Source organism: Sinocyclocheilus rhinocerous, unplaced genomic scaffold (genome assembly GCF_001515625.1).
Source record: "Sinocyclocheilus rhinocerous isolate Xijiao unplaced genomic scaffold, SAMN03320098_v1.1 scaffold2298, whole genome shotgun sequence".
NCBI lineage: Eukaryota > Metazoa > Chordata > Actinopteri > Cypriniformes > Cyprinidae > Sinocyclocheilus > Sinocyclocheilus rhinocerous.
In genome coordinates this window covers 351,336-377,869 of record NW_015627548.1, presented here as the reverse complement: position 1 = coordinate 377,869, position 26,534 = coordinate 351,336, and the positions used below count along the sequence as shown (strand labels likewise).

Sequence of the window (26,534 nt, the reverse complement as noted above, 5' to 3'; positions counted from 1 at the left end):
GAAACTACTTCAGCAGAAAGATGAAAGACACTTGTGAATACAGGGTAATTTTGCAAATTGCTGCTGCACACATGTGTCTAATCTAATTCTGAAATTGCCGCTTTGAGGTCTCTTTGCCAAGTGGTGCTCCGGGAAAGAATCACAGATCGTGGAAAAACTTTCTTAAGGCTGATAGTAACTTCACCTGCCACTGTGCCACGAGGACATGAGCGATTCTTATGAGACTGATTCATAAATACACACACTCACACACACACTGGTTTCCATGTTTTATGTTTTCATTCCATAGGCGCAATGGTTTTCTACTGAACAAACTGTATTTTCGATCCCCTTGCCCTAACCCTCACACAAAACTACAGACATTTCTACTTTTTTAAAGAAGCTGGCCAATCACAGCACACCTCGCTTTTCAGACCGATGAGCTTTGTAAAAATCAACGTGTTTCAGAAAGGCGGGGCATAGAGGAGAAACAATAATGTACAGTATGTGGAAAATAATGTGTTTTTTTAACCTTAAACCGCATAAACACATTTAATTACATCAAATACACAAAATAATGTTCTTATTAGCAACGTCATATGACCATTTAAAAAAACATTGTTTAGTATGTTTTTAAAGATATTTTAATTATGAGGACTCAGGAAATGAGTCCTCATAATTGTATTCTAGACGTACATAGAATATAATAGCATTAAAGAGCAGCAGAAGGATTTATCGCTCAGGGATCGTCCACTCTTTGAGAACCAGCCACATTTATATTAGAGTTTTGAGCAGTCATTCGCACAGATTCAGACTCACGTGTGTACGTGTGTGTGTGTGTGTGTGTGTGTGTGTGTGTGTACCTGAGCGTCACACAGGCGCAGGAAGTCCACACACACACACACACACACGCTCACACACACAGGCGCAGGAAGTCCACGCTCAAGTAGGCTTTAATGCCATCGATGGCTCCAGGCAGTGTGACGCCGCGCAGCAGCAGGACAATGAGGACGACATAGGGCATCGTGGCTGTGATCCACACCACCTGCACACACACACTCACACACACACACACACACACACACGCTCACACTCACACACGCTCACACACACACACACACACACACACACACACACACACACACACACACACACACACACACACGCTCACACACGGCATGAATGTCACCATACAACATGATTGCATCACATTTATATGATACTTAAAAAACCAAACATTCACTTTAATTTCAAGAACAGAACAGTTGCATGACAGCTGTGAAGTAGATTTGTGAAGAACGCACACTGTATGAATGGTGTTGTGATATGTTTGTAAGCACATCTAATCAGTCAGACAGTGTTTGCTGGTCTCTAGTCTGGCCAGTCTGGTGTGTTTCATTTGTTTCTGGGCTTTGTGCACTTACACCACCAGTTTGGAAAGACCAGCAGACCAGCAAACCACCTGAGGCCGGATCAGTGGGCTCGTGTAAGATCTCGAACCTTCCCTGAGGTCTTGACTCCCTTCCACAGACTGAAGTAGAGCACCACGATGACCACGGCCAGGCAGCAGGTGAGCTGCCAGCACGGCAGACCCAGGTCATCGATGCCGGAGCTCTCGTGGAGATGAAGCACGCCTCGCCTGCAGATCAACACCAACACGTGATCACACGCTACACTCACGGGTCTGGGCTGCTTTCTCTGTGTCTGTGAAGGTCATGTGTACGTACTCGAAGTACTCGAGCGCCGGCGTGGTCTTGTACGTGTCGTTGAGCAGCGTGGAGTTGAGGTCGGAGCAGTTGGGACTGTTCCAGGTGTTGTTGCAGTGGATCCAGGGCAGCTCCCCGGAGAAGCAGGAGAACAGGTAGAAGAGAGCCCAGGCGATGATCACGTTATAGTAGAAGCCCACGTACAGCGAGATCAGGATCACCGTGAAGCCCACGCCTGAGCAAAACCAGCAGAAACACCATCAGCTGCTCATTCAGTCTATGATAGACCACCAGCTAAACCAGCTCTAACCTGCTCTAAGATCAGACGTATTTACATTTATAACATAAAATTCAGATGAGGGAATCCATAAACGGTGCTGAAAAAATGGAGTTGGATTCACTTAAATTAGATTGGCATTAATTAAATTAATAGGATTTACTTAAATTTCACAAATAATTACAAATAAATGGCGAGAACTACATAGAAATGTGAATTTTTGAAGTAGAAAAACTGAAATAGTGTTTTCTCTGTACTTCAATAATCTTTGTTTATTGATTCATTTATTTATGTGTTATATTTTATTGTAGACTACATTCAAAATGACACAAATGAATCTTAATATCATTAATAATTCATTTTTCTTTAATTTAGCATAATATAATTTTTTACTAACTTTTACTAAGCAAAAACGTAACATTATATTGTGTAGAACCCTGTTAGAACATGATTTTACCCCACTGCAAACAAACAAACAAACAAACAAACAAACAAGGAAGTGACATCGTTTTGACTTTTGACAGTAATTTTTACAAAAAATGTCCCGTTGATTGCATTCACCAACAGCTTAATTTATATCACCAAATATTAATTATTAAATATTAAACATTAAACAACAAACTTTAGTAATAATCAATAAACTATAATGATAAATACATGATGATATACTGTAAATAATACCAATGTTTAGTCCCAAGTTCGCTACTGTCTGCAGAAGAACAGCTTCCTTTAGGCTACATTTTTTTTTTTTTAAATTTTTTATGATAATTAAAAAAATGTGACCCTGCAGCACAAAAGCAGTGTTAAGTCGCTGGGGTATATTTGTAGCAATAGCCAACAATACATTGTATGGGTCAAAATTATACATTTTTCTTTTATGCCAAAAATCATTAGGATATTAAGTAAAGATCATGTTCCATGAATATATTTTGTAAATTTTTTACCGTAAATATATCAAAACTTAATTTTTGATTAGTAATATGCATTGCTAAGAACTTCATTTGAACAACTTTAAAGATGATTTTCTCAATATTTAGATTTTTTTGCTCCCTCAGATTCCAGATTTTCAAATAGTTGTATCTCAGCCAAATATTGTCCTATCCTAACAAACCATACATCAATGGAAAGATTATTTATTCAGCTTTCAGATGATGCATCAATCTCAATTTCGAAAAATTGACCCTTATGACTGATTTTGTGCTCCAGGGTCACTTAAAGAAGAAAATAAATGAGCTCATAGAATATTAATTCTGACCTACTGACACGGATGATCAGCATTTTCTCCTTATATTAAGTGACTTTTTGCTACACTGTTTGTGGAAAATGCCAAAAGTGCAGTGTTGACTCCCGAAGCAGTTGCTGTCACACAACAGAGTCCCAATCAGTGACCCACAGCGAGAGCTAGTCTGAGTTTTCAGAGCTAGTTTGACGAACCCCCGAGGCTCTTCTAACAGAGCTCTTTGTGTGAAAGCAACAGCAGGATTCTCCCGTCACACATGTGTGATTCCCGGCCCGCACAGGCCATCCATCCCGAGGAAGCAAACATGTTGATCAGAGTTAATTACAGTAATCTCTCCTCGACCGGAGCTTGTGATTAAGATGTCTGTCTCTCCGCGAGACGCTTGACAGCCGTCTTTAGGAAACAGATGATGCTTTATCAGCCCTGAAGAGTGTTCACAAGCAAGCTTTACACACACACTATCAGCTGAAGAGAACTCAAGCTGATGAACTGATCCTTTATACGATCTTCCAACTTAAAATTCCACTAAACCAGCAGATAGCTCAAAAACTACAGACTATATGATTATATGGAGAATAATAAAGTAAAGTCCCTAAACTCTGACATTACAGCTTCTTCAGATCAGCACATCGGTTTCTTTAAAGCACTTCTCATATCACATCACAAAAGCGGTTTTTATTGTTTATATTTAATCTGCTATACCACATTAACAAATAAGAAAAATAACTACTAAAATGCTAGTTTTGTAAATAAGTTGTGTGCAAAACTCATTTCAAGCATTTTAAGCGAAAGCCTTTTTGATCAAAAAGTTGATCAAGATTAAATGTGTTTCTAAATATGTCCAAACCAGTTTTATTTTACTATCACTCAGATACTAGAATAGGTTTAATTAATATTTTGAGTTTGTTTTTATAGTTTCTGTTTTAGTCAAAGCTTCAGTAACTTTGTTGCAAATGTCATACTAAAAGCCCATTTTTCTGTCTTCCATGTGACTGCAGATGATTTGAGCTGGAGATAAACAGCACCTGTCTGCTGTTTGCCGTGATGAGTTTGTTTCGGGAACACAAACACCTTCTGCCTCGAGAGCCAGTGCACATCCGATCGAAACAGCGCTGTCACTTTAAGACCCGCTGTGTTAAATCACACAGTAAAGGAAACTTTGTGAAGGTCACGTACGAGCTCTTTGTGTGAAAGCAACAGCAGGATTCTCCCGTCACACATGTGTGATTCCCGGCCCGCACAGGCCATCCATCCCGAGGAAGCAAACATGTTGATCAGAGTTAATTACAGTAATCTCTCCTCGACCGGAGCTTGTGATTAAGATGTCTGTCTCTCCGCGAGACGCTTGACAGCCGTCTTTAGGAAACAGATGATGCTTTATCAGCCCTGAAGAGTGTTCACAAGCAAGCTTTACACACACACTATCAGCTGAAGAGAACTCAAGCTGATGAACTGATCCTTTATACGATCTTCCAACTTAAAATTCCACTAAACCAGCAGATAGCTCAAAAACTACAGACTATATGATTATATGGAGAATAATAAAGTAAAGTCCCTAAACTCTGACATTACAGCTTCTTCAGATCAGCACATCGGTTTCTTTAAAGCACTTCTCATATCACATCACAAAAGCGGTTTTTATTGTTTATATTTAATCTGCTATACCACATTAACAAATAAGAAAAATAACTACTAAAATGCTAGTTTTGTAAATAAGTTGTGTGCAAAACTCATTTCAAGCATTTTAAGCGAAAGCCTTTTTGATCAAAAAGTTGATCAAGATTAAATGTGTTTCTAAATATGTCCAAACCAGTTTTATTTTACTATCACTCAGATACTAGAATAGGTTTAATTAATATTTTGAGTTTGTTTTTATAGTTTCTGTTTTAGTCAAAAGCTTCAGTAACTTTGTTGCAAATGTCATACTAAAAGCCCATTTTTCTGTCTTCCATGTGACTGCAGATGATTTGAGCTGGAGATAAACAGCACCTGTCTGCTGTTTGCCGTGATGAGTTTGTTTCGGGAACACAAACACCTTCTGCCTCAAGAGCCAGTGCACATACGACCGAAACAGCGCTGTCACTTTAAGACCCGCTGTGTTAAATCACACACTAAAGGAAACTTTGTGAAGGTCACGTACCTTTGAAGATGGGGCAGATCTTCCAGACTCCTGCTGCTCCTTCACGGTTGTACTGACCTAGAGCTAGCTCCATATAGAAGAGCGGCATCCCAGCGATCACCATGAAGAAGAGGTACGGCACCAGGAACGCACCTGACAAACATGAGACATACGTGCTAGAGTCAGAGAGCAGCGATGAGAACTCTGAAATAACAACCCGCTTATATTGGAGCTTCTTCTTTGTCTAGACTCACTCAAACATTCATCAACCAGCTTCATGAGGTGCAACACGTGAAGGAGGAGCATTCATTATGCCTTCTTCACTAACTATTATAACAAAATAATGAATTAAATAATAATAATAATAACAAAAAATGTTAGTTTTGTACATAAATTAAATAATAATAATAATAATAATATTTTTTTTTAGTTTTGTACATAAATTAAATAATAATAACACTAATAATAATAATAATAACTAAAATGTTAGTTTTGTAAATAATTTAAATAATAATAATAATAATAATAATAACTAAAATGTTAGTTTTGTAAATAAATTAAATAATAATAATAATAATAACTAAAATGTTAGTTTTGTAAAGAAAGATGCGTACAAAACTAATTTCAAGCATTTAAGCAAAAGTGAAATCTTTTTAGATCAAAAAGGTAATCAAGATTAAATGTGTGTCTAAATAGTCCCAAAACAGTATTTTAGTACCATTAAGATACTATTATAGTTTTTATTTATATTTTCAATTACTTTTTTAGTTTGTTTTCATCTTAAAGTTCATTTTTAAATTTCCATTTATTTATTTAAATATGTCTACATTTTTATATTAGCTTTAGTTATTTTAGTATGTCAAATCAAACTAAATGAAAATGAGAGATGTCGCTTTGACGACCAGCAGGAATAAAATAAGTTTAAGATTGTATTTCCAAATCAGTTTTTTTTTTTTCTAATTTAGTTTTAGTTAACTGTAACCCTGGTCTAAACTAGTGATGTACATTGGATTCACATGATTGTTTTTTCAAGGTTTCACAAGCTCTACATCATTAAACTTTAACATTTTACTTCCACATCTCTCTTGATTTCTCAGGCCGTCTAGTTCAGCTCTAAATGGCAGATTTCCACAGAAACCGATATTCCTGCTCAAGTTGAAGCACAGACGTCCGTCTCTCACCTCCACCATTTTTGTAGCACAGGTAAGGGAACCTCCAGACGTTGGCGAGGTCCACAGCGAAGCCGATGACGGACAGGAGGAAGTCGATCTTCTTGCCCCAGGTCTCGCGCTCCTCTCCGGAGCGGTGCGTCTGACCGCTGGCACTGACCAGAGCCGAGGAGGTGAGCTGCACCCCATTCTGCTCCTTCACCAGGACCAGCTCCACCTCTCTGGGGCCGGCGGGGCCGGGGGCCATGGCCGAGGACATGTGTGTGAGCTCAGACATCCAGACCTGATAGAGTCTCAGCTACACCGAGCTATCCCACAGTCAGCAAATACAGCACACGCAGAGCCATTATATCGTAATAAACCTGTTATTATGTTGTAATAAACATGTTATAAATGTCTCGCAACAGCCAAAATCCTTCTAGCTAATGCCACAGGTGTCTAAATAAACTGTTTCACTCAAATCAAAACTTTATTTAATCACTAAATCAATTCTTTCATCAATGAAAGTCATTTTAATATATATATATATATATCACCTTACAGCTGCACAGTTGTACTGGTTACAATTAATGGTTAATTAATGTGAAGAAAAAAAACTGCTAGTAAATTTCACAAAAGGCATGACCTAAACATGAAATTTGGATGCTTACAAGATATTTACCTACCTTTTTTTTTTAACAGTGTATTATTTTATTGATGAATAAACACCGAAATGTGTTTAAATCAATTGCTATATACACTCTTAAAATTATTTTCAATTTCCAAATAAGACGAATATTGAATATTTGAGTACATAGAAAACACTACTTTAGTCTTTCTACTTCCAAATTTCACATTTAATTCAATGTTTCACTTGTCGTTTCTTTCTATTTATCTGTGACATTTACTTGCAGTTTCTGGGTGAAATTTTTTTCATTTATTTATAGGGATGCAACGATACTGATACTGGTATCGGTATCGGGCCCGATACTGAGCATCTGTACTCGTACTCGTTAAAATGCCCCGATACCAAAACCAAACATGCATGTGTGGACAACACCGACAACAGAACAACAGACAGCAGAATGGAGTTAAGGATGTCTACTACGAAGTATATGTATGCATTTTTTGGTTGATTGTAATCTATTACATACCTTTCTATCAAAGTTATCTGACATTATCAAGCTGAATATGTTCTGGCAGTTTAACTCTGAGTTCTTGTCATATTTTATTACCTATTCTAAACTTATAGCGAATAAACTGTGATAATGTGAGAAATGTTGAAGGTGTCTGAATAAATTTTGGTTTGACTGTATCTATTTGATAAATGAAGTTAACCAACTAACATTATACATACTCTTTTGGTTACTATACCCAATATTTAAAAAAATTACAAATGCAATAAAAATATCGGTATGGGTACTCGGTATCGGCAAGTACCAAAAATAAAAGTATCGGTATCGGGCGAGTACTGGAAAAAGTGGTATCGGTGTATCCCTATTTATTTATTTTTTATTTTTTTTCTGTGTCCACGATTCAGCTGCAAATATCGAAATGAATAAAGAAAGGAATCACATAGTTTGAATCTAATTTCTATGACAGACTCAACCGCAGCCCAAACACGAGCACAAACCCTCAGAAAACCTGTTGAGCTTCTGAGATCTGTCCAAACAGCGATCATGCAGTCAGAACAGTGTAAAAGCAGAGTAAAACCCTACCTTCAGTGTGAGGTAAAGCACTTCTCCAAACAGCCTCTTACTTCTCCGTGCGTCGCTGATGCTCGTCAGCGTGTGGGATAATCACAGCCATTACTGCTGAGTGAGGAGCGAGGATGGTCTTTGTCTCGCAGGTAGAAGCAGACAGAGTATGAAGCTCCTCATGTCTCCTCCTCCTCAATAAACCTCCTCAGATCAGGAGCAGCAGCAACATCACCAGACCATGCACAGATCATCTGACCCCTTTGCAAAACAGTGTATTGTTCTTCTTTTAAGCATAAACTCTCACAAAACAGATGTGTGCTTAAAACAACACCAAACATAACTCATTTTAATTTCTCAGCGGCTGGTCTTTGCTAAGGACACCTAATGAAGTTATCGGATCTTGAGCTTCAAAAAATAAAAAAATAAAAAAATAATAGATTATTAGAGTACATTTTACAAGGTAATACTATTTCAGTTTCTAATTCCAGATTTCATGCTTCTGTGTTTACTTGCTGCTTCTTTGTAATTATTTGTGAACTTTATAGCAATGTCTGAGGGAAAGTCATTACAAGTAAATCCCACGCTGGTTGTTTTCTCACTGTATGAAATAAATAGCAGGAAAAACTTGATGAGAAATGTTTGAGTTCATATTGAGATCGTCTGATTGTATACTTTAGATTAATTAAACTCAGAACTGATGAACAATGCACTGATTTCAGCTGAATAATGTCTGTTTACTGGAGTCTCTTTAGAGCTGCTTTACAGCTGAACTGAAACACTGTTTTCTTTATCACTGTAAAGCTGCTTTGAAACAATCTGTATTTAATAAAGCTCCATATGAATAAAGGTGAGTTGAGTTTGAGACGTGGCTGAGATCTCCAGATGAGACACACGTGAGGATACAGAGGAGAAACCATGGCTTTGCTCTCCGTTAACTCTGATTGTGATTGTGATGATATTCAGCGTGTTAATCTTGGCCTGAGGCTGAGCATTAATCATCTGAAGACAGCATCTGGTGAAGTGAGACAGAAGTTTGGCTCCAACCAGATCAAACCCAGCTTATCATCGTACCTTCAACATATCACCGATCCATGATGATGATGAGCACACAAACCTTCATCAGACTCTGCCAAACCAAACCACTTCAACATCAAGATCAGAATTCACCAGCGTTTACAGGCTTCTGTTCGTTTCAGGTCATTTGGAGCCTTACAGCAGCTTCTACTGTCCATGAGACCGTAAACCAGACATTAATAACTGACAACATACTGTATGTTCAACATGATTCAGAAGAAACATGAAGCAGCACCATTCGAGGTTCAAAGCGGAAGTTTTATGAAACCTGGTCCCCCTTTCACACACACACTCTCTCTCTCTCACACACACACACACACACACACACACATTCTCTCTCATAAGATAGAAGAGTCTTCAGATTGTGATGTAAATACAATTTTTGTCAGATTGTTGAAAGCCAGACTGAAAATTGATTTTGACTTTTATAAGTCTACAAATAATATAGACGAATTTAGAAATATGTGGTGTCTTAAAAATGTGCTATGTTTTGTTGAAGAAAATGTGCTGTTTTTTGGGTTGATGTTGAGTTAATTTAGTGGTTTGGTTCTTTGGCTTGAGTGTGATTTTGTCTAAAAAGCAATAAAGAGGTTTTTGGACTCTCTCTCTCTCTCACACACACACACACACACACACACACTCTCTCACTCACTCACACACACACACAAAAAACTGATTCTTCATTTTTAACCTGGTTAAGGAAATAATTTTAATAGAGAAAATCTAATTCTAATTTAAATGAATAAATACAACAGGGTTGATATGTTATGTTTGAAAAAAGAGTAAAAGTGAGAAAAGTTTATGACTAATGCTTTGTTCTTGGAGTTGCTTTCCCTCCAAGGAAATGATGTCACTTCTAGCGGGTCATGTGATTTACGGCAAACCCTTAAGATTTTAAAGGACAAGCTGCAGTAGCAGTTTAAGAGACCTGAACTAATTTGACTATATATATTTGATGACCAAATATATATATATAGTCATAGTGACTTATATACAGGCATATGAATATTTACATACATCATCGCTCATAATTTAATACGTCATAGCAACACTATGACAAATTGAATGATTTTACTCAATTAGCCTAGTAAGTCCCTCTGTGCTGATTCTTGTGGCCCATCTTACCCCAAGGGCCTCATTTTATCTTTCCAGTTTCAAAAAACTTATAACTTTTACTCCACAAATCTAAAAACACTGACGTGTCCGCAGATCCCTCATTATTCAACATAATAGTGTCATAGAACACCGTTTTTTCCAGATCCATTCATCTCGAAATGGCTTCGACTGACTAAATCACACAAATGTTGATTTTCATATAAAATGACAAAATTAAAAACATATCCATCCATCAAAATTGTTGCCAGCTATGGTCAAAAAGGTCAAAACTTACTTCTGATCACACTGCAAAACAAACGAATGAATAAATAAAAAAAGTGATTCTTGCTCAGTATTTTTATCCTGTCTTTCAGTGAAAACGTCTGAAGATTCTTAAATCGAGATTCATTTACTTGGAAAGCAAAATTACATAAGAGAAGTAGTCTTGTTTTATGAGAAAGCGATCAAAATAAAGTGAGCTTATGATTACAAGAAGAACACAATATCCAGTGGGCTCAGAAAAATCAACAAAACATGTTTTCGTTCCCCATTGACATATATTTGTTCTTGGTTTAAGCATGGATTTAATTTTGTTCAATTTCTCAGAAAACAAGACTTCATACCTTCAATTTGTATCTCAAGCAAATGCATCTTGATTTAAGGGGAGGGACAAAAAACAGTGCATGCAACATTTAATGGCACACATTTGTGAATTTAAGGCTTTCTGTTCTGATTGGAGACCTTTTTAAACCTTAATTTGTGGAAGGGCAAATTAAGACTTTTTACAATCTGCAGAAACCCTGAAAAGACAATTTAATACTTAAGAAATACCAACTTCAACTGGAACTTTTATCATTATTGTCATTATAAGATGATGATCTGAACCCATCATCACACAACAAGCTCGTGTGATCGCAGCGGTGCTTGTGTTTCAGAGAAGCCCATCCGCTCCTCTAGAGGGCCACAGAGTCACTGTAGAAAACAAGCAGAGCCAGAGACCATGTGCTCACGTGTCCCTTTTTTATTAAAGAGTCAGAATGACAAGTCATTTCATAGCAGGCAAAACAGACAAGCCCAGGTATCTTGTAAAAAGGACTCTTTTGATACATTACAAAATAAAAGTCAGGGCAAAATAGAAAACAGAGCTAAAACATCTACTTCAGCCGGACGGGTGTCAGGAGAGCCATCAGAAAGACCCATGACCTGGAGGAGTTCAGCCTTTCGTCTTCAGCTCAGCGTTAGACACGCGTCACAGACACCAGATACATAAATACAGGAACCTTTACGAACACAGAGCAGAGCAGGTCTTCTGTGAGGTTTTTAAAATAAACTATAGACTGAAAAAAATCAAGTTACACACCAGAGAGATGCTGGGTCCTCAATTCATGACAAAACTGATGAAAACAATGAAAAACATAACCCGTTCCATCTTAAATCACTGCTTCTCTGATTGTGAGAAAGGACACTGAGGTTTGCTCAGATTGTTACATATGATTTCATTCAATAATATTCTGGCCATTTCAGCAAATGAAACCAAGATATTTTTAAAAAATTACATTTTCATGACAATATAATACACATTTAACTGTTTTGCTTTGTTATTCTCATAAGTATAATAAATAATGTATTAAAAAACAATAAAATGATTGTTTAATTGAAAACAGCAATTTAAACTTACATTTTATTTTCTTCGCATAAATAACACTTTGCTTCATTTTGGTAATGTGAATTTGGGGTAAATGTGTTTAATTGTTTCAAAAATAAAAGAACAATAAAAAAAATCCTTAATTGTCTGAAAAAAAAAGTTCTTCATGGTGAAGGTTTTTAGAGTAAACACAAATATGTTCTTGACAGGTTTCATGAGATTCACTTCTTTACACAGAAAGACAATGATTCCCATTAGATACGAATTAACTAGTTTAATGTCCAAGAACTGCAACACCTTCAGATCCAGAGCAAACCCACAATCCCTTTCTGCTCAACCTATTATCATCTGTATGGGTACATGTCAAAACAAAGCCACTGTAACACAGTGACAATTCACTGAAACACAGTAACCGATCATTGTAACATGTTACATAGTAACCGATAACTGTAACACAGTGACAATTCACTGAAACACAGTAACCGATCATTGTAACATGTTACATAGTAACCGGTCACTGTAACACAGTAACTGATCACAGTAACACAGTAACAGTTCACTGTAACACAGTAACCGATCATTGTAACATGTTACATAGTAACCGATAACTGTAACACAGTAACAATTCACTGAAACACAGTAACCGATCATTGTAACATGTTACATAGTAACCGATCACTGTAACACAGTAACTGATCACTGTAACACAGTAACTGATCAATGTAACACAGTAACTGATCACTGTAACACAGTAACAGTTCACTGTAACACAGTAACCGATCATTGTAACATGTTACATAGTAACCGATAACTGTAACACAGTAACAATTCACTGAAACACAGTAACCGATCATTGTAACATGTTACATAGTAACCGATCACTGTAACACAGTAACTGATCACTGTAACACAGTAACTGATCAATGTAACACAGTAACTGATCAATGTAACACAGTAACTGATCACTGTAACACAGTAATAATTCACTGAAACACAGTAACCGATCACTGTAACACAGTAACAGTTCACTGTAACACAGTAACTGATCATTGTAACATGTAACATAGTAACCGGTCACTGTAACACGGTAATGATTCACTGTAACGCAGTAACCGATCATTGTAACACAGCAACAGTTCACTGTAACACGGGTAACTGATTACTGTAACACAGTAACCAATCAACTGTAACACAGTAACAATTAACTGTAACATGTTAACCTATCACTGTAACATGTAACACAGTAACTGATCACTGTAACACATAAACCGATCACTGAAACATGTAACGCAGTAACCGATCATTGTACCACAGTAACAGTTCACGGTAACACAGTAACTGAGCACTGTAACATGTAACCATTCACATGAACACCAGCAAACCATCACATTTGTCAGAGGATTCATGGAAAGAAAGCTTCAAAATCTAAAGTGCCAGCACAAGTAAATACTCATCAACTTTAGAAAACAGGAGAGAAAGACCAAGAGAACTGGACTGAGATGAGCTGGAGACCGGAGCCGTCATGAGAACAGAGACTCTGTAAGTCAGGCTCCAGATCTGCTACTCACCACTTCCTGCTTGAGACTATCGTCACTGAAATATGATGCGCTTTTGACTTCTGATTGTGTGGATTGTCAATACATTCTCCTTTCCTCATTAAAATTACACTGAAATTCAAGGCCAACAATAATCTTTATGAACTCTGTATCGTTTTGAAAAAAAAAAAAAAAAAAACTGCAACCGTAATAATTACATACATAACACCATCAGCGAGGAAAACATCACAGAAAGTGTAGAAAGACAGAAGCTAATCATACTAGTTAACCAGGTCAATCTGGAAATAACACTTTAGATCACAGATCTGCAATGGCAGTGAGAGGAAATTCTTTTATGTATATCAAAATTCACAAAATGCCCAGCACTCGGAATATTCAAAATACATATCAGAAATCGTTTTTAAAAAGGTGGTGACATCAATAAAATATTGCTTTGCCAAAAATGTGAGTTGAGAACTGACAGTGAAGTCCTTTCAATGGTCTGACGGATTGCGCAGCCGTCTGAGGTGTCGGTGAAACGCTGTGGAGACTAAACTGATCGAACCTCAGGAGATCAAACCTGCATCTTCACATTAGCTCATCAACCATAAAAAAAAATCTTACAAAAAGTTATGAATAATAACAGTATCTTTTAGCAAAATAAACCGACAACTTTTGAAATCTTTGTGGTAAATCAAATTTAAGACCAAACTTTAAGAAAATAACTGCATATCGCTCGACTTCAGCCTCATGTGGTTCAACCGAAAAAAAAACAAAAAAAACAATTCAATAGTTTTTTTCACTCACATCAGGCAGTAGATTTATTCACTCAGCTTTTGTGAAAGCAGAATGTATGAAAACAAATCGTCCATTTACCACAAAACATCATTCATGAGGGATTCAGTGTGACATCAGTTCGTGTGAAGAAACCGAAGCTCAAATGAAGGAAGGAAGACTTTACTTGATGTAAAACGCAGATAAAAATTTACTATCATTTTAGAACGAGCCACTTTTATCGGCCACATTATTGGACTTAAAGTCAATTTTTCACTTTCCTCTGTGAGTGAAAAATAGAAAAATACAGCAATATGTTTATCAAAAAGGTAAACGCTCTATTATCGACTATATCTAATGAATAACATTGTTCAGATTCCTGATTCTCTAACTACACCACAGTCATTATTCTGTATTTGGTCCATATTAATGCAACATTTTAGCAGTTTATTTCAGTACCTGAAGTAAATCAAAATAAAAATGTAAAAAATAATTAAATGACCCCCCCCCCATGAATTGATTACTGGACGTCGAGAATTCATAAATGTGCAACTGACTGTACAAAAGGATGAGAAAATAAATGAAACGCGCGCGCGCACACACACCCAAAACAAAAGCTGATAGCCGCTTTCCCCTGAGCGAAGGGACGAAATATTAAGGAATCAGGAGATATAATAATATAATAAAACTGGCTCATTCTGATTCAGACCAGCACTTAATCCAGTCGTATTTTGCACCTCGAATCTGATGCTCTCGTCCGTCCAGCAGGAGGAGACAGAGTTCAGATATCTGTCACTGGCGCTCAACGATCAGATCAAATACTGAGTAATACTGTTATCAAGCATCGAGCCCATGCAAATACTCACTTATGAATTCATAAAGGCATCTACAGTCGTGAAAGACGGAAAACAAAAGACGTGGACGGCGAGGGACTGCATGAGAGTGCGAGAAACAGCTTGGATTTTTAGCTCACTTGCATCATTTTCATCCCGTATTTCAAAAACATGCACAGTTGGTCAGTCACACAAATAAATCACCCCACGAGAAACAAAATAAGTGCTTGGCTTTCAAGTATTTGTTTTACAAAAAAACCCCCGAAACAAATTCCCTTAAAATAATGATGCTGAGGGGAAGAGAAAACCAGCAAGCGTAAAGGAACCAATCAGATGTCACGGACAGCAGGAAGTAAACGTTGATTGCAGCGAGGCTCAGTCGAGTTTCTTCTGCTCTCTCGGGCTGAAGCCGGCGCAGAAGCCGTTGGCGGCGTGGGACGGGGAGCTGCTGCCGAACCCTGCGTTGTCTGAGTAGAGATACTGCTCGGCGAAGTCTGGATGCTGATCCACAAACTCCCTGAAGCTCTCTGCCAACAGGAGGCGCCAGAGGAACAAGAGTCAGCAGGAGAGCAACACACTCACAACATGAACACATCTTCAGTTCAGCATCACATCTGACAGATCTACATGCTGATTCACATCACAGCTGCATATCTCCACTGAACATATGCTTTTGTCAAGAGCAACCTACGGAGACTATAAGACAAAAACAGACCAGGCCGCACGTTTAAATACGCTCATGTTTTCAATATCTAAATGACCGTCGTGACACACTGCACAACTCGGGTACGACAGTAACCTCAAACACATCATTGTTAAATGGCATTAAGTGCTGAAAAAAAAATTGCATCTAAATGCATTTTTTTTTCTGATACATTTTGCGATTGCAATTTAAAATGCGATTTAAAAAAAAGTTACAAATGTAAAAATCTAGCTTTGCTGTGCTTGTTTGTAAGGCTGCAAAATAAAAACCAACATAAATATTACTGTCGTAATATTTTCACCGTAAACAAATCAGGTTCTTAAGAAAAATATAACAATAACATTTTATATTTTATATTATTTAATCACAATGCAGTTATTGTTATTAATACTAAAATGATAACAATTACTAAATAAAAACGAAGTAATAAGTACTACTACTGCAAAATTCCACTGTAAAAAATATTGAGGAAAAATAATAATCATCTTACATTATAACTGTAAAATTGCAATACTAATATTTATGGCTAATGATTATCTAATATTAATCTTACTTTCTTAATTTTCAAACAAGCTGCAGGGAGCTCCTAAAGCTTCTCATTACAAGTTTGTTGGCACTTTAAGTTCCTGAAATGCATGTTAATGACTGAATCCTGCGCGGCTCGTGTGTAAACGAACACAGTGCCGCGCTTCACTCTGAAACATGCAGTGCATTTACATTTAATTCAATCACAGCGATTTAATAATCGTACCAAGTCAAACGGTGACTTCAGTTTTGTTTCAATTAATTGTGTGTTAAATAGAAGCATTAACATTATTTTTGTCATCCACGCAAACCTAGGTGACGTCAAACTGCAGCGCTCCGGGAAGAAGAACGGAGAACGCCGGGCAGTTGTGATGCTGACTCTCATGCAGGAATATGAGCGCTTCTCTTACCGAAGGTGATTTTGCCCGAGTCCTCTTCATCGATGGCTCTGAACAGACGGCTGACCTTGAGCTCTCCGAGGCCCAGCGCCGTCCTCAAGATGCACAACAGCTCGTTCTCTGTGATCGCACCGTCCTCCTCCGCCTCAAACATCTGAAGACATCACACAAACCAGCCTCAGAGCCCAGCATCACTCATTCAATCATTGCATAAGCCGGTGATAATCACCTGGAAGGCCAGCCTGATGGTGTCCAGTGTTTTTGCAGGCCGACACACCACAGAGAAGGCGATCACAAACTCCCGGACGTCCATCGAGTGGTCTTCGTTCTGCTCAGAAAGAGACGAGACCGAAATATCGCATGCATCTGTGTGGATGGGATATGAATTAGTAAGAAAGGCCTGATTTACCTCGTCAAAGAGCGCGAACGTGTCTCTGAGCTCGTCTGATGCAGGCAGCTCGAGGAACCGGGCGAAGTCCTCCAGACTCAGTCTCTGATCCTGCAGTTCACGAGCGCGCTTCCCGTAATCCTGCAGGAGCTTCTCCGAGTTCACACGCTTCAGCCTGACATTCAACACGAGCAATGCATCCAGCATCAGCACAGCGACGCAGAAATCACACAATCACAGAGTTCAGTCAGAACGCAATCAGCTGCATGAGCCAGAATGTCATGCAGATGCTGAAGAGCAGGCCTGTGCACTCAATCAGATCATCACATGCTCTAGTGACTGTCAGTATGAAGCAGTACAATGTACTTATCAGTAATCAAAATTAACTAAGTAAAACTTTTACAATGCGATTTTTCTTTTCATGTTTCGATTTTAACCGTAAACCTGCGATGTACAGCACTTCGTTTGATTAAAAAAATATATTTTATTACATTTGAAAAATATTAAAGTGTTAATGCCTTCATTTAACTCTCTCCGTTGTTGATAATAAATTTGTGTTACATCATAAATTGAGAAAAATTAAAACAGACAACACAGAATTCACAAAAGAAATCATTCCATTTCACTGTATTACTGTAAGTTGTATTAATTCAAGGGACTAGACATTCTTTCTAATTACTAAAATTTAATTAAACCATTAAAACTAAATCAAGAAAAATTAAAACAGAAAAAAACAAAAACAGAATGTTATAAATAAACAAATTTAGGGGGAAAAATAATCAAATAAATGCATAAATCAGATCACGTGGAGCTAAGCTTTTAATAAATTGTTAAATTGCACAAGTTTTATTATTATTTTAATTAATTAGGCATGCTTTTTAATTACTATAATTTAATTTAACTATTGAAACAGAAAACAATGGAATCCAAAGGAAATGGAAACTTTTTTTTTCCCACTGGAAAAATAAATAATAATTAAAAAAACATAATAATAATAATAATAATAATAAAATAACATAAAAATGGAAGGAAAAATAAAACTGATTTCCTAGGGCCCTAAAAAAGTCATTTTTGCTATACTTTTAATAACTGATGTTAGATTGTACACGTTTCATTATTTCAACTAATTAGTCATGTTTTTTGATTATTAAAATTTAACTATTAAAAGTAATCCAATGGAAAAATCGATTAAATTAAAAACTACCGTATTGACCCGAATACAAGACGATGTTTTTTTCTTGGAAATACATCTGAAGAAACGCGGTCGTCTTATATTCAGGGTCTAGACTTTGACATGTCAATAATACACCCACAACACTAGGTGGCGCCAAATACGCATAAAACGAGTGTGCCATGAAATACGTAATGTAATGCGTGTTGTAAAGATCGCGAGTAAAAACAAAAGAAGCAGAAAAGCTTACAGCTGCATGAGTCGTGACTGTCACGTTAGCCTGATGGGACCAAACTCCCTTTGTGATTTTAAAACGTAAGACAGTACCCAGATTTGAAGACTACAGTAAGATTTAACTTCTACTGTTAATAAGATTTTGGTAGGCTACTATTAGATGGATAGCCTAAATGTCCTAATTCAGATGGGCTACCTGTTTTGTTTTTTTTAATGGTATATCAAAAAGTGAATATTTTTTAAATGTGATTGTTGGTACATTTTACCAGTTTTTAACATACTTTCAAAACAAAAAAATAAAATAGGAAAAATATGCAATATGAAAATAATTGAAAACAAAATGTGTTTTACTGAGAAAAAACAAGATTTGGTTTTTAAAAAGCCTTTTTCCAAAAGGTACATCTGGAAAAAGGGGGGTCGTCTTATATTCGGGCCAATACGGTAATTTCCAATGCAAAAATTAAAACCTAAAACTAAAGAATCTGGGGAAACATAAAGAAGATGCATAGGGCCCTAAATGCAGTGCAGTGCCGCTGGAGTGAGTGCTCCTCTGCAGGCTGACTCTGCTCATCAGCGTCTGTAACGATAACCAGACTCACCCCAGAGCGCGCAGCAGCTTAGCGAACTCCAGCAGAGCCGTGTCGACGGGCAGTCGGATCTGAGCCTGCGCCGTGGCCAGCTGACAGTCCTCGAACGAGTAGTCTGTGACGGGGACCTGCAGGGCCCTTCAGACACAACACATGCCAGTCAACACTCATCTCACAAAGCCTGCAAGAACACGCACGCTCACATCTCGTCCAGTTAATTATCTGTACTCGAGTCTTCTGGAATCGCCATTATTCACAATATCGAATCATTACTGTAGCTGCAGAACACAGATATTTATTTAAATAGTATAAATTAAGGATTATAAAATTTATAACAGCTGTTATAAATTCACTGTAAACCACGGCTTCTTGCGGCTTACTGCTTTAATAAATACCATCATGCAAAAAAACTTTCAATAATAATAATAAAATCTTTGTTTTTTCCTGCATTACAGTCATGAGAATTAGGGTGCTTATTTATTTAAAAAATATATATATTTAAATCATTTACATAAAATAAAACTGTACATGATTATTGAAATAGGATTTTTTTTTATACACTACATTGTTTGGTGGAAGAATACTGTTTTTATTAATATCATTACACTTTATTTGTGCATAACAACGCCCCTTAGCTGTTATAAATTCACTGTAAACCACGGCTTCTTGCGGCTTACTGCTTTAATAAATACCATCATGCAAAAAAACTTTCAATAATAATAATAAAATCTTTGTTTTTCCTGCATTACAGTCATGAGAATTAGGGTGCTTATTTATTTAAAAAATATATATATTTAAATTATTTACATAAAATAAAACTGTACATGATTATTGAAATATGATTTTTTTTATACAATGTATGCATTTATTTAATTTGGGCCTGTTGTATAGTTTTCTTTACTCAAAAAGAAATTGAATGCAGTAATGAGTGAACTACAAATACACTATGAGATTAATGATGATTAAATCAAGTAACTGATTTACAGAGACCGTCCTAACAATAGGTTCTAATGTTCTGCATGCAAAACATAACTTATTTTCATTGATTCATATTTAGTTTTTAGTATATGTTCTTCACAGGTTTTGTGAGATTCATCCATAAAGGCCTGTTACCAGCTAAATAAAACATAAAACTCTCTGCAAACAGGTTTTCTGCTTATGGTGAATTTGTCATTTAAAATAAGTTCTAAAAAACCTTAAATACTAAAGATAAACAAACAAAAACAACAACGCTGTACATTATACACTATACAGTAATTTGGACTTTTTCTTTCTTATGTGACCCTGCAGCACAAAAGCAGTGTTAAGTCGCTGGGGTATATTTGTAGCAATAGCCAACAATACATTGTATGGGTCAAAATTATAGATTTTTCTTTTATGCCAAAAATCATTAGGATATTAAGTAAAGATCATGTTCCATGAAGATATTTTGTACATTTCCTACCGTAAATATATCAAAACTTAATTTTTGATTAGTAATATGCATTGCTAAGAACTTCATTTGGACAACTTTAAAGATGATTTTCTCAATATTTAGATTTTTTTGCTCCCTCAGATTCCAGATTTTCAAATAGTTGTATCTCAGCCAAATATTGTCCTATCCTAACAAACCATACATCAATGTAAAGCTCATTTATTCAGCTTTCAGATGATGTATCAATCTCAATTTCAAAAAAATTGACCCTTATGACTGGTTTTGTGCTCCAGGGTCACATATATGGACAGTAACTAAACACACAACAGCAGGTAATCAAACTAATATTTAAACATCTTTCTGTACATATTTTCTGTAACACAGACAGAGACTGAGGCCGTGAGGGGCGCTGAGATCTTACTTTGCCATCAAGCGGCGCACGTTGTGAGCGTAGAGCGCTGGGTTCTTCTTCTCCTCCTCTGAGGGCGAGTAAATGGGCAGATACTGAGAGAAAGAGAAAAGCACACTGAAGCCTCGTCTGTGTGCATCAGCGCATCGCTTAATGACTTCTAATGACAAGAGTCTGGAGGATCTGCACTCCACAGTACAGACGCAGATGCACGGATACGAGCGCCTGCTCAAAACATCACTGATATTCAGCTCATATGTAGAGTCCGACCACATTTTACCGATTTTTTCCCATCTTAATTTTTCTGGACTCTGTATGGTTAATGGTTAAATTAAATTTTTAGCAATCAAAAAGCATGTCTGATCAGTTGAAAACATGAAAACAAAAATGTTTAAAAAGTTTTGAATTGTTTTAATTAAATTGTAATCATCAAAAAGCAAGCCTGATCAATAGAATTTATAAAACGTTCTATATTTTAAATAATAGGGCCCTATTAAATGTTTTATGTTTTTTTTTTTTTCTCTGAAATTCAGTTGATTTATGACATAATACAAATACATTAGTAAAAAAAAAAACAGCATCAAACAAATCAAGGCATTAACAGTTTAATGAATTTCTTAAAATGTAATCAAATGAAAATTGAACACATTTTATTTTTTGTCAAACAAAGTTCTGCACTGTTACTTTTTTACTGATCAATTTGAAACATGCAAGAAAATTGTGTGATATTCCTTAAAATATAACATTGCATTATTATTATTAATACATTGAGATGCACATTCTAATGTGAAATAGCAGTATATTTCTTATGTTGGCGGGTTGTAGTGAAGATCTTTGAGTTTCTGTGACTGCTGCTAGTTTTCTCACAGTAAATGCTCAGATGAAGATCATGTGCTCATATGCGAGCGTCGCGTGTGTTTCAGTGTGTGTAGAGCCGTGCTTTAATATTCACACACACTCGTTTGATTCACTGTACAGACCTTCTGATTTATTCTCTATCCATAAACCCCTGCAAACAGCTCACGGACCCTCACAACACGCAGACATACACACGAGCTCTCTCATCTCTCATGTGCTCTTCAGAAGATCTCAAAGTCTTCTACAGTTATATCTCCAGACGACAGCACAAAAGACGTCAGAGAAGACACACTCACCTCGATCTCAAACTCATTGTGAAGCTGACAGAGAGTCAACCACAGGATCTTAAACCTGCAAAGAGCAGAGCGACACCGATGTGTGACCTTTCCAAATGAGGGTTCCTTCCTTTAATGAGTTTAGCAGGACTGCTCATGTTCATCTAGGACTACATCTGAATGAAAAGCTGTGGCACTTACGCTCCGGGCCCCTGCCACGTCCACGTGATGGTGTCCTGCCACGGGACACACAAACACAGCTTCAGCAAAACACCTGCTTACAGGACGCTCCACACGGCCAAACAGAATAACATCAGAGAAATGAAACTACAGCACACGGTATTCATTACTGGATGAATTATTACATAACACCACCTTTTAAAGAAACACATCTTACTTCATCCTGGAAGTTTCATGAAGCCAGTCAATCAAATCCGATCTTATGAGATCAAGAACAATCTTTCAGGTTTGTGTGTACATGTGTATGAAGTCAGACGTCTCACCAGTTTGTTTGGGTAGCGGATCACAACCGGCTGTACAGGAACCGCAGGAATGAACGCTCCTGAATCACACACACAAACAAACAAAGATCATGACGAACTGCTTGTTAGCTGCTTCAGAAATGTAGTTTTACCCATTAGGCAGCACACTCACACACAAACACACACACACACACACACACACACACACCTGGTTTGAATGTGATCAGGCAGGATCTATTGGTGCACGTCCCTTCTGGAAAGATCATTATCTGGAAAACAGAGAGTTTCTGATCAGTTGACAATCATGCATCATTTCACCAAACCAACAGAGTCACACCTGAAATAAACCACAGTGACATGACGACACACGACTCACTGTACGCCTCGCACTTGAGGAACTGATCTAAAGAGAACTACAAACTCACAAAGTCCCAGTCAAATGGCCATTTATTATTTATTTCCCTGTGTCTTCAATATCACTTTCCATCCTATTTGTATTAAAAAAAAGTCATTTCCTTAACGCTCCATTATTCTGCAGGAAGTGACATCATTTTAGAGGGAAATCAACAGCTTGAGCATCAGTCTTATTACTGAATCTGATTCATTCTGGGATGTTTTGTGCTGTTAGTTTTTGTCTCTCTAAAAACTCACCGTTTGTTCAAACGACACAAACCAGATTGTGAAGACTCAAAAGTTTCACCCGAGTGGATCTGTGCAAGGCTGATATATACCGTTACAGAAAGACTTCCTTAAATGACAATCACATTCATGTCTCTGTGCGCTGTGACGGTACCTGCGGCCACTCTCCTCCTGAATGAGCTCTTCTCTTGATCTCCTCCACCGTCTGGCGTCTGGAGTCCTGATCCGAGCGCGACACGAACACGGGCCGGATGTATTTGATGAGAGCTGAGGAGAGACACAGTTTCAGAGGCTCACACACTGATGCAGGAACGCAGGCGGACGAAGCTCTTCTAAAGGTCAGGAGCTTCTTTTACTCTCCAGAACATAACGAGCCGCTTGACTGCAGGATTCAATGACACTATTCAAGCGACACGAATGAGGAATTATCAGGAATTATCTGTGAGGCGCAGATCAGGGTTTCCTGATATAGGGTCAATCTACTCTGGGTCATATTATACACTAAAATCAGTTATATATTGCATAAAGAAAATTAAGATGTTTTAGGTGCATTAAGATTGTTCATGTGTAAAACATTTTGTTTTTGGATGATTCTTTAATTAATGTACTACATTCAAAAAAGAAATGAACATTTTCATATAAGCTTCTAATAATCTGCAGAGCAGTGTGGAATTACAAATGATTAACTGTCTTAATACATTAGAATGGAAAAAGAATCGTTTCCAAACACTGTAAATGTATTGCATTATAACTATATCTTAACTTATAATTACACTACCATTTTGTGGTCAGTACGTTTGAAAGAAATTAATACTTTTATTGATCAAGGATGCATTGGCTATTATTGAGCGCTATAAACACATTTAATGTCTGTTTCATTCATACTGGACACCAGAGGGCGCCTGGCAGAAACTCCACGTGCATCACAGAAGTAATAGAACTCAGGAAATCCCTATACTCTTTGCTAATATGGACAAAGGCTTTGCGAAATTATTTTTCACGTGCGGTGCCGGTGATCCTTACGTCCGTTTCGGAGAACAAATATTTCAATCGATCGCTCAAGTATTTAAGTGGCACCGAAATGAGGCACCGAAATCTGCATTCTGATTCGGTTCTAGTACATACCGGGTTTCGGTACCCAACCCTAATCGTCTCAATGCTGCATCATGAAGAACTCGTCTAAACCGTGGTTAAATGTGACTAACCCTTCTACAGTTTGCAGTCTGCAGCATTTGTCATCTAAATGACTGGAGTTCATGCGAACGCTGTCATGTGAGCGGCTGCTGCCTGTCAGTCAGACTAATAAACCCTAAAACCATATGCACCACAGCTGCTTGAGCAAAACTAATAATAAGCTAGTAGTGTCTTCCTGAAAGAGGAGAGAAAGACACCTGTGTTCGTCATTATGCAGCTGCAGCCGCACATTTCTGACGAGATCCATCAATGTCGCACCAGTTCTCTCTCTCTCTCTCTCTCTCTCTATATATATACACACACATTTAGAAATCAATACTTTTATTCAGTAAGTATGCATTAAATTGCTCAAAAGTGACAGCAAAGACATTTCTAATGTTACAAAAAATGTCAATTTAAAATAAATGCTGTTCTTCTGAACTTTCTATTCATCTGTGAATCCTGAAAAGTTAAATGTATCAGTTTCCACACAGGGTTTTTAAGCTCAAACTTAAGACCTTTTCTAAGACCTGCACAAATAAAATTAACACCATATGAGCGGGGTAGGGCAATGTCTATAGCTAGTAACATATTAAACTGTAAAATGACTGTAAAAAGCATGATTTACAGTTCAGACACAGTTTTTCACCAAAACAAAAAGTGTTATAAAATAATAAGCTTCACATTTCAGCCTTTAAACCATTTTTAAGAAAATAGGATTAGCCAAACGCATAAATTATTATATTAATTTAAACAATTATAATCAATCATTATATTAATTAAGTAACATATAAATATATTTTACTTATCCGTTTACATTTTTATAATGCATTATCTTCTTGTCAATCCACTAGTTCACATTTACAACTTTTTTTACACATAAAAACATGGGTGGTTTTCACATTGGTCTGCACAAAAACAGCAGACGGGCTGATTAAAAAATGCACATTAATTCTCTGCCAGCACGGCAGAAATACAGTGTTTCACCGGTAACGGCAGCACTTTGTGCAGATCTCATGTTTATTCAATGAAATCACAGCCTTTTGAAGTTTAATCGTTACATTAAGCTGTATCGCAATTGTTGCTTTTACCTCCCAACATTTAAAACCTCTTGAAATCATAATTAAGACGTTCTTGTACCATTTAAGACTTATGACCTTAAATTTGATGCAACTAAATTTAAGACTTTTAAGGACCTGCAGAAACCCTGTTCACAAAAATATTGAGCAGCACAACTGTTTTCAACATTGATATTAATCAGAAATGTTTCTTGAAATGTTTCTGTTTTTACTATATTTCTGATTAAATAAATGCAGCACTGGTGAGCAGAAGAGACTTCCTTAAAACACATTTACATATGTGACCCTGCAGCACAAAAGCAGTCTTAAGTCGCTGGAGTATATTTGTAGCAATAGCCATCAATACATTGTATGGGTCAAAATTATTGATTTTTCTTTTATGCCAAAATGAAATGTGCAGCGCTCATGTTTATTTAATGAAATCACAGCCTTTTGAAGTTTAATCCTCACATTAAGCCATATAGCAATTCTTATCTTTTTGTTCCCAAATTTAAGACCTCTTGAAATCATAATTAAGACGTTCTTGTACCATTTAAGACTTTTTATGACCTTAAATTTGATGCAACTAAATTTAAGACTTTTAAGGACCTGCAGAAACCCTGTCCACAAAAATATTGAGCAGCACAACTGTTTTCAACATTGATAATAATCAGAAATGTTTCTTGAAATGTTTCTGTTTTTACTATATTTCTGATTAAATAAATGCAGCACTGGTGAGCAGAAGAGACTTCCTTAAAACACATTTACATATGTGACCCTGCAGCACAAAAGCAGTCTTAAGTCGCTGGAGTATATTTGTAGCAATAGCCATCAATACATTGTATGGGTCAAAATTATTGATTTTTCTTTTATGCCAAAAATCATTAGGATATTAAGTAAAGATCATGTTCCATGAATATATTTTGTAAATTTCCTACTGTATATCGAAACTTCAGTTTTGATTAGTAATATGCATCGCTAAGAACTTCATTTGAACAACTTTAAAGATGATTTTCTCAATATTTAGATTGTTTTTTTGCACCCTCAGATTCCAGATTTTCAAATAGTTGTATCTCAGCCAAATATTGTCCTATC

General features: G+C 36.8%; 1 protein-coding gene and 1 pseudogene across 1 annotated transcript in view; both read right to left on the bottom strand.

The window, feature by feature from the left end:
• Nucleotides 1-8,291, bottom strand: part of LOC107730943 (sodium-dependent dopamine transporter-like) — a 17,229-nt pseudogene extending 8,938 nt beyond the window's left edge.
• Nucleotides 8,292-15,123: 6,832 nt separating this feature from the next.
• Nucleotides 15,124-26,534, bottom strand: part of LOC107730895 (lysophosphatidylcholine acyltransferase 1-like) — a 56,643-nt gene continuing 45,232 nt past the window's right edge. Inside the window, exons 4-14 of the mRNA XM_016541853.1 lie at nt 23,363-23,475; nt 22,778-22,838; nt 22,591-22,649; nt 22,289-22,323; nt 22,109-22,163; nt 20,967-21,049; nt 19,144-19,269; nt 17,161-17,314; nt 16,981-17,079; nt 16,764-16,905; nt 15,124-15,652 (exon numbers count right to left, since the gene is read on the bottom strand). Of these exons, the coding sequence (XP_016397339.1) occupies nt 15,501-15,652; nt 16,764-16,905; nt 16,981-17,079; nt 17,161-17,314; nt 19,144-19,269; nt 20,967-21,049; nt 22,109-22,163; nt 22,289-22,323; nt 22,591-22,649; nt 22,778-22,838; nt 23,363-23,475 (1,079 nt within the window). The 3' untranslated portion in view covers nt 15,124-15,500. The remainder of the gene's footprint in view (nt 15,653-16,763; nt 16,906-16,980; nt 17,080-17,160; nt 17,315-19,143; nt 19,270-20,966; nt 21,050-22,108; nt 22,164-22,288; nt 22,324-22,590; nt 22,650-22,777; nt 22,839-23,362; nt 23,476-26,534) is intronic.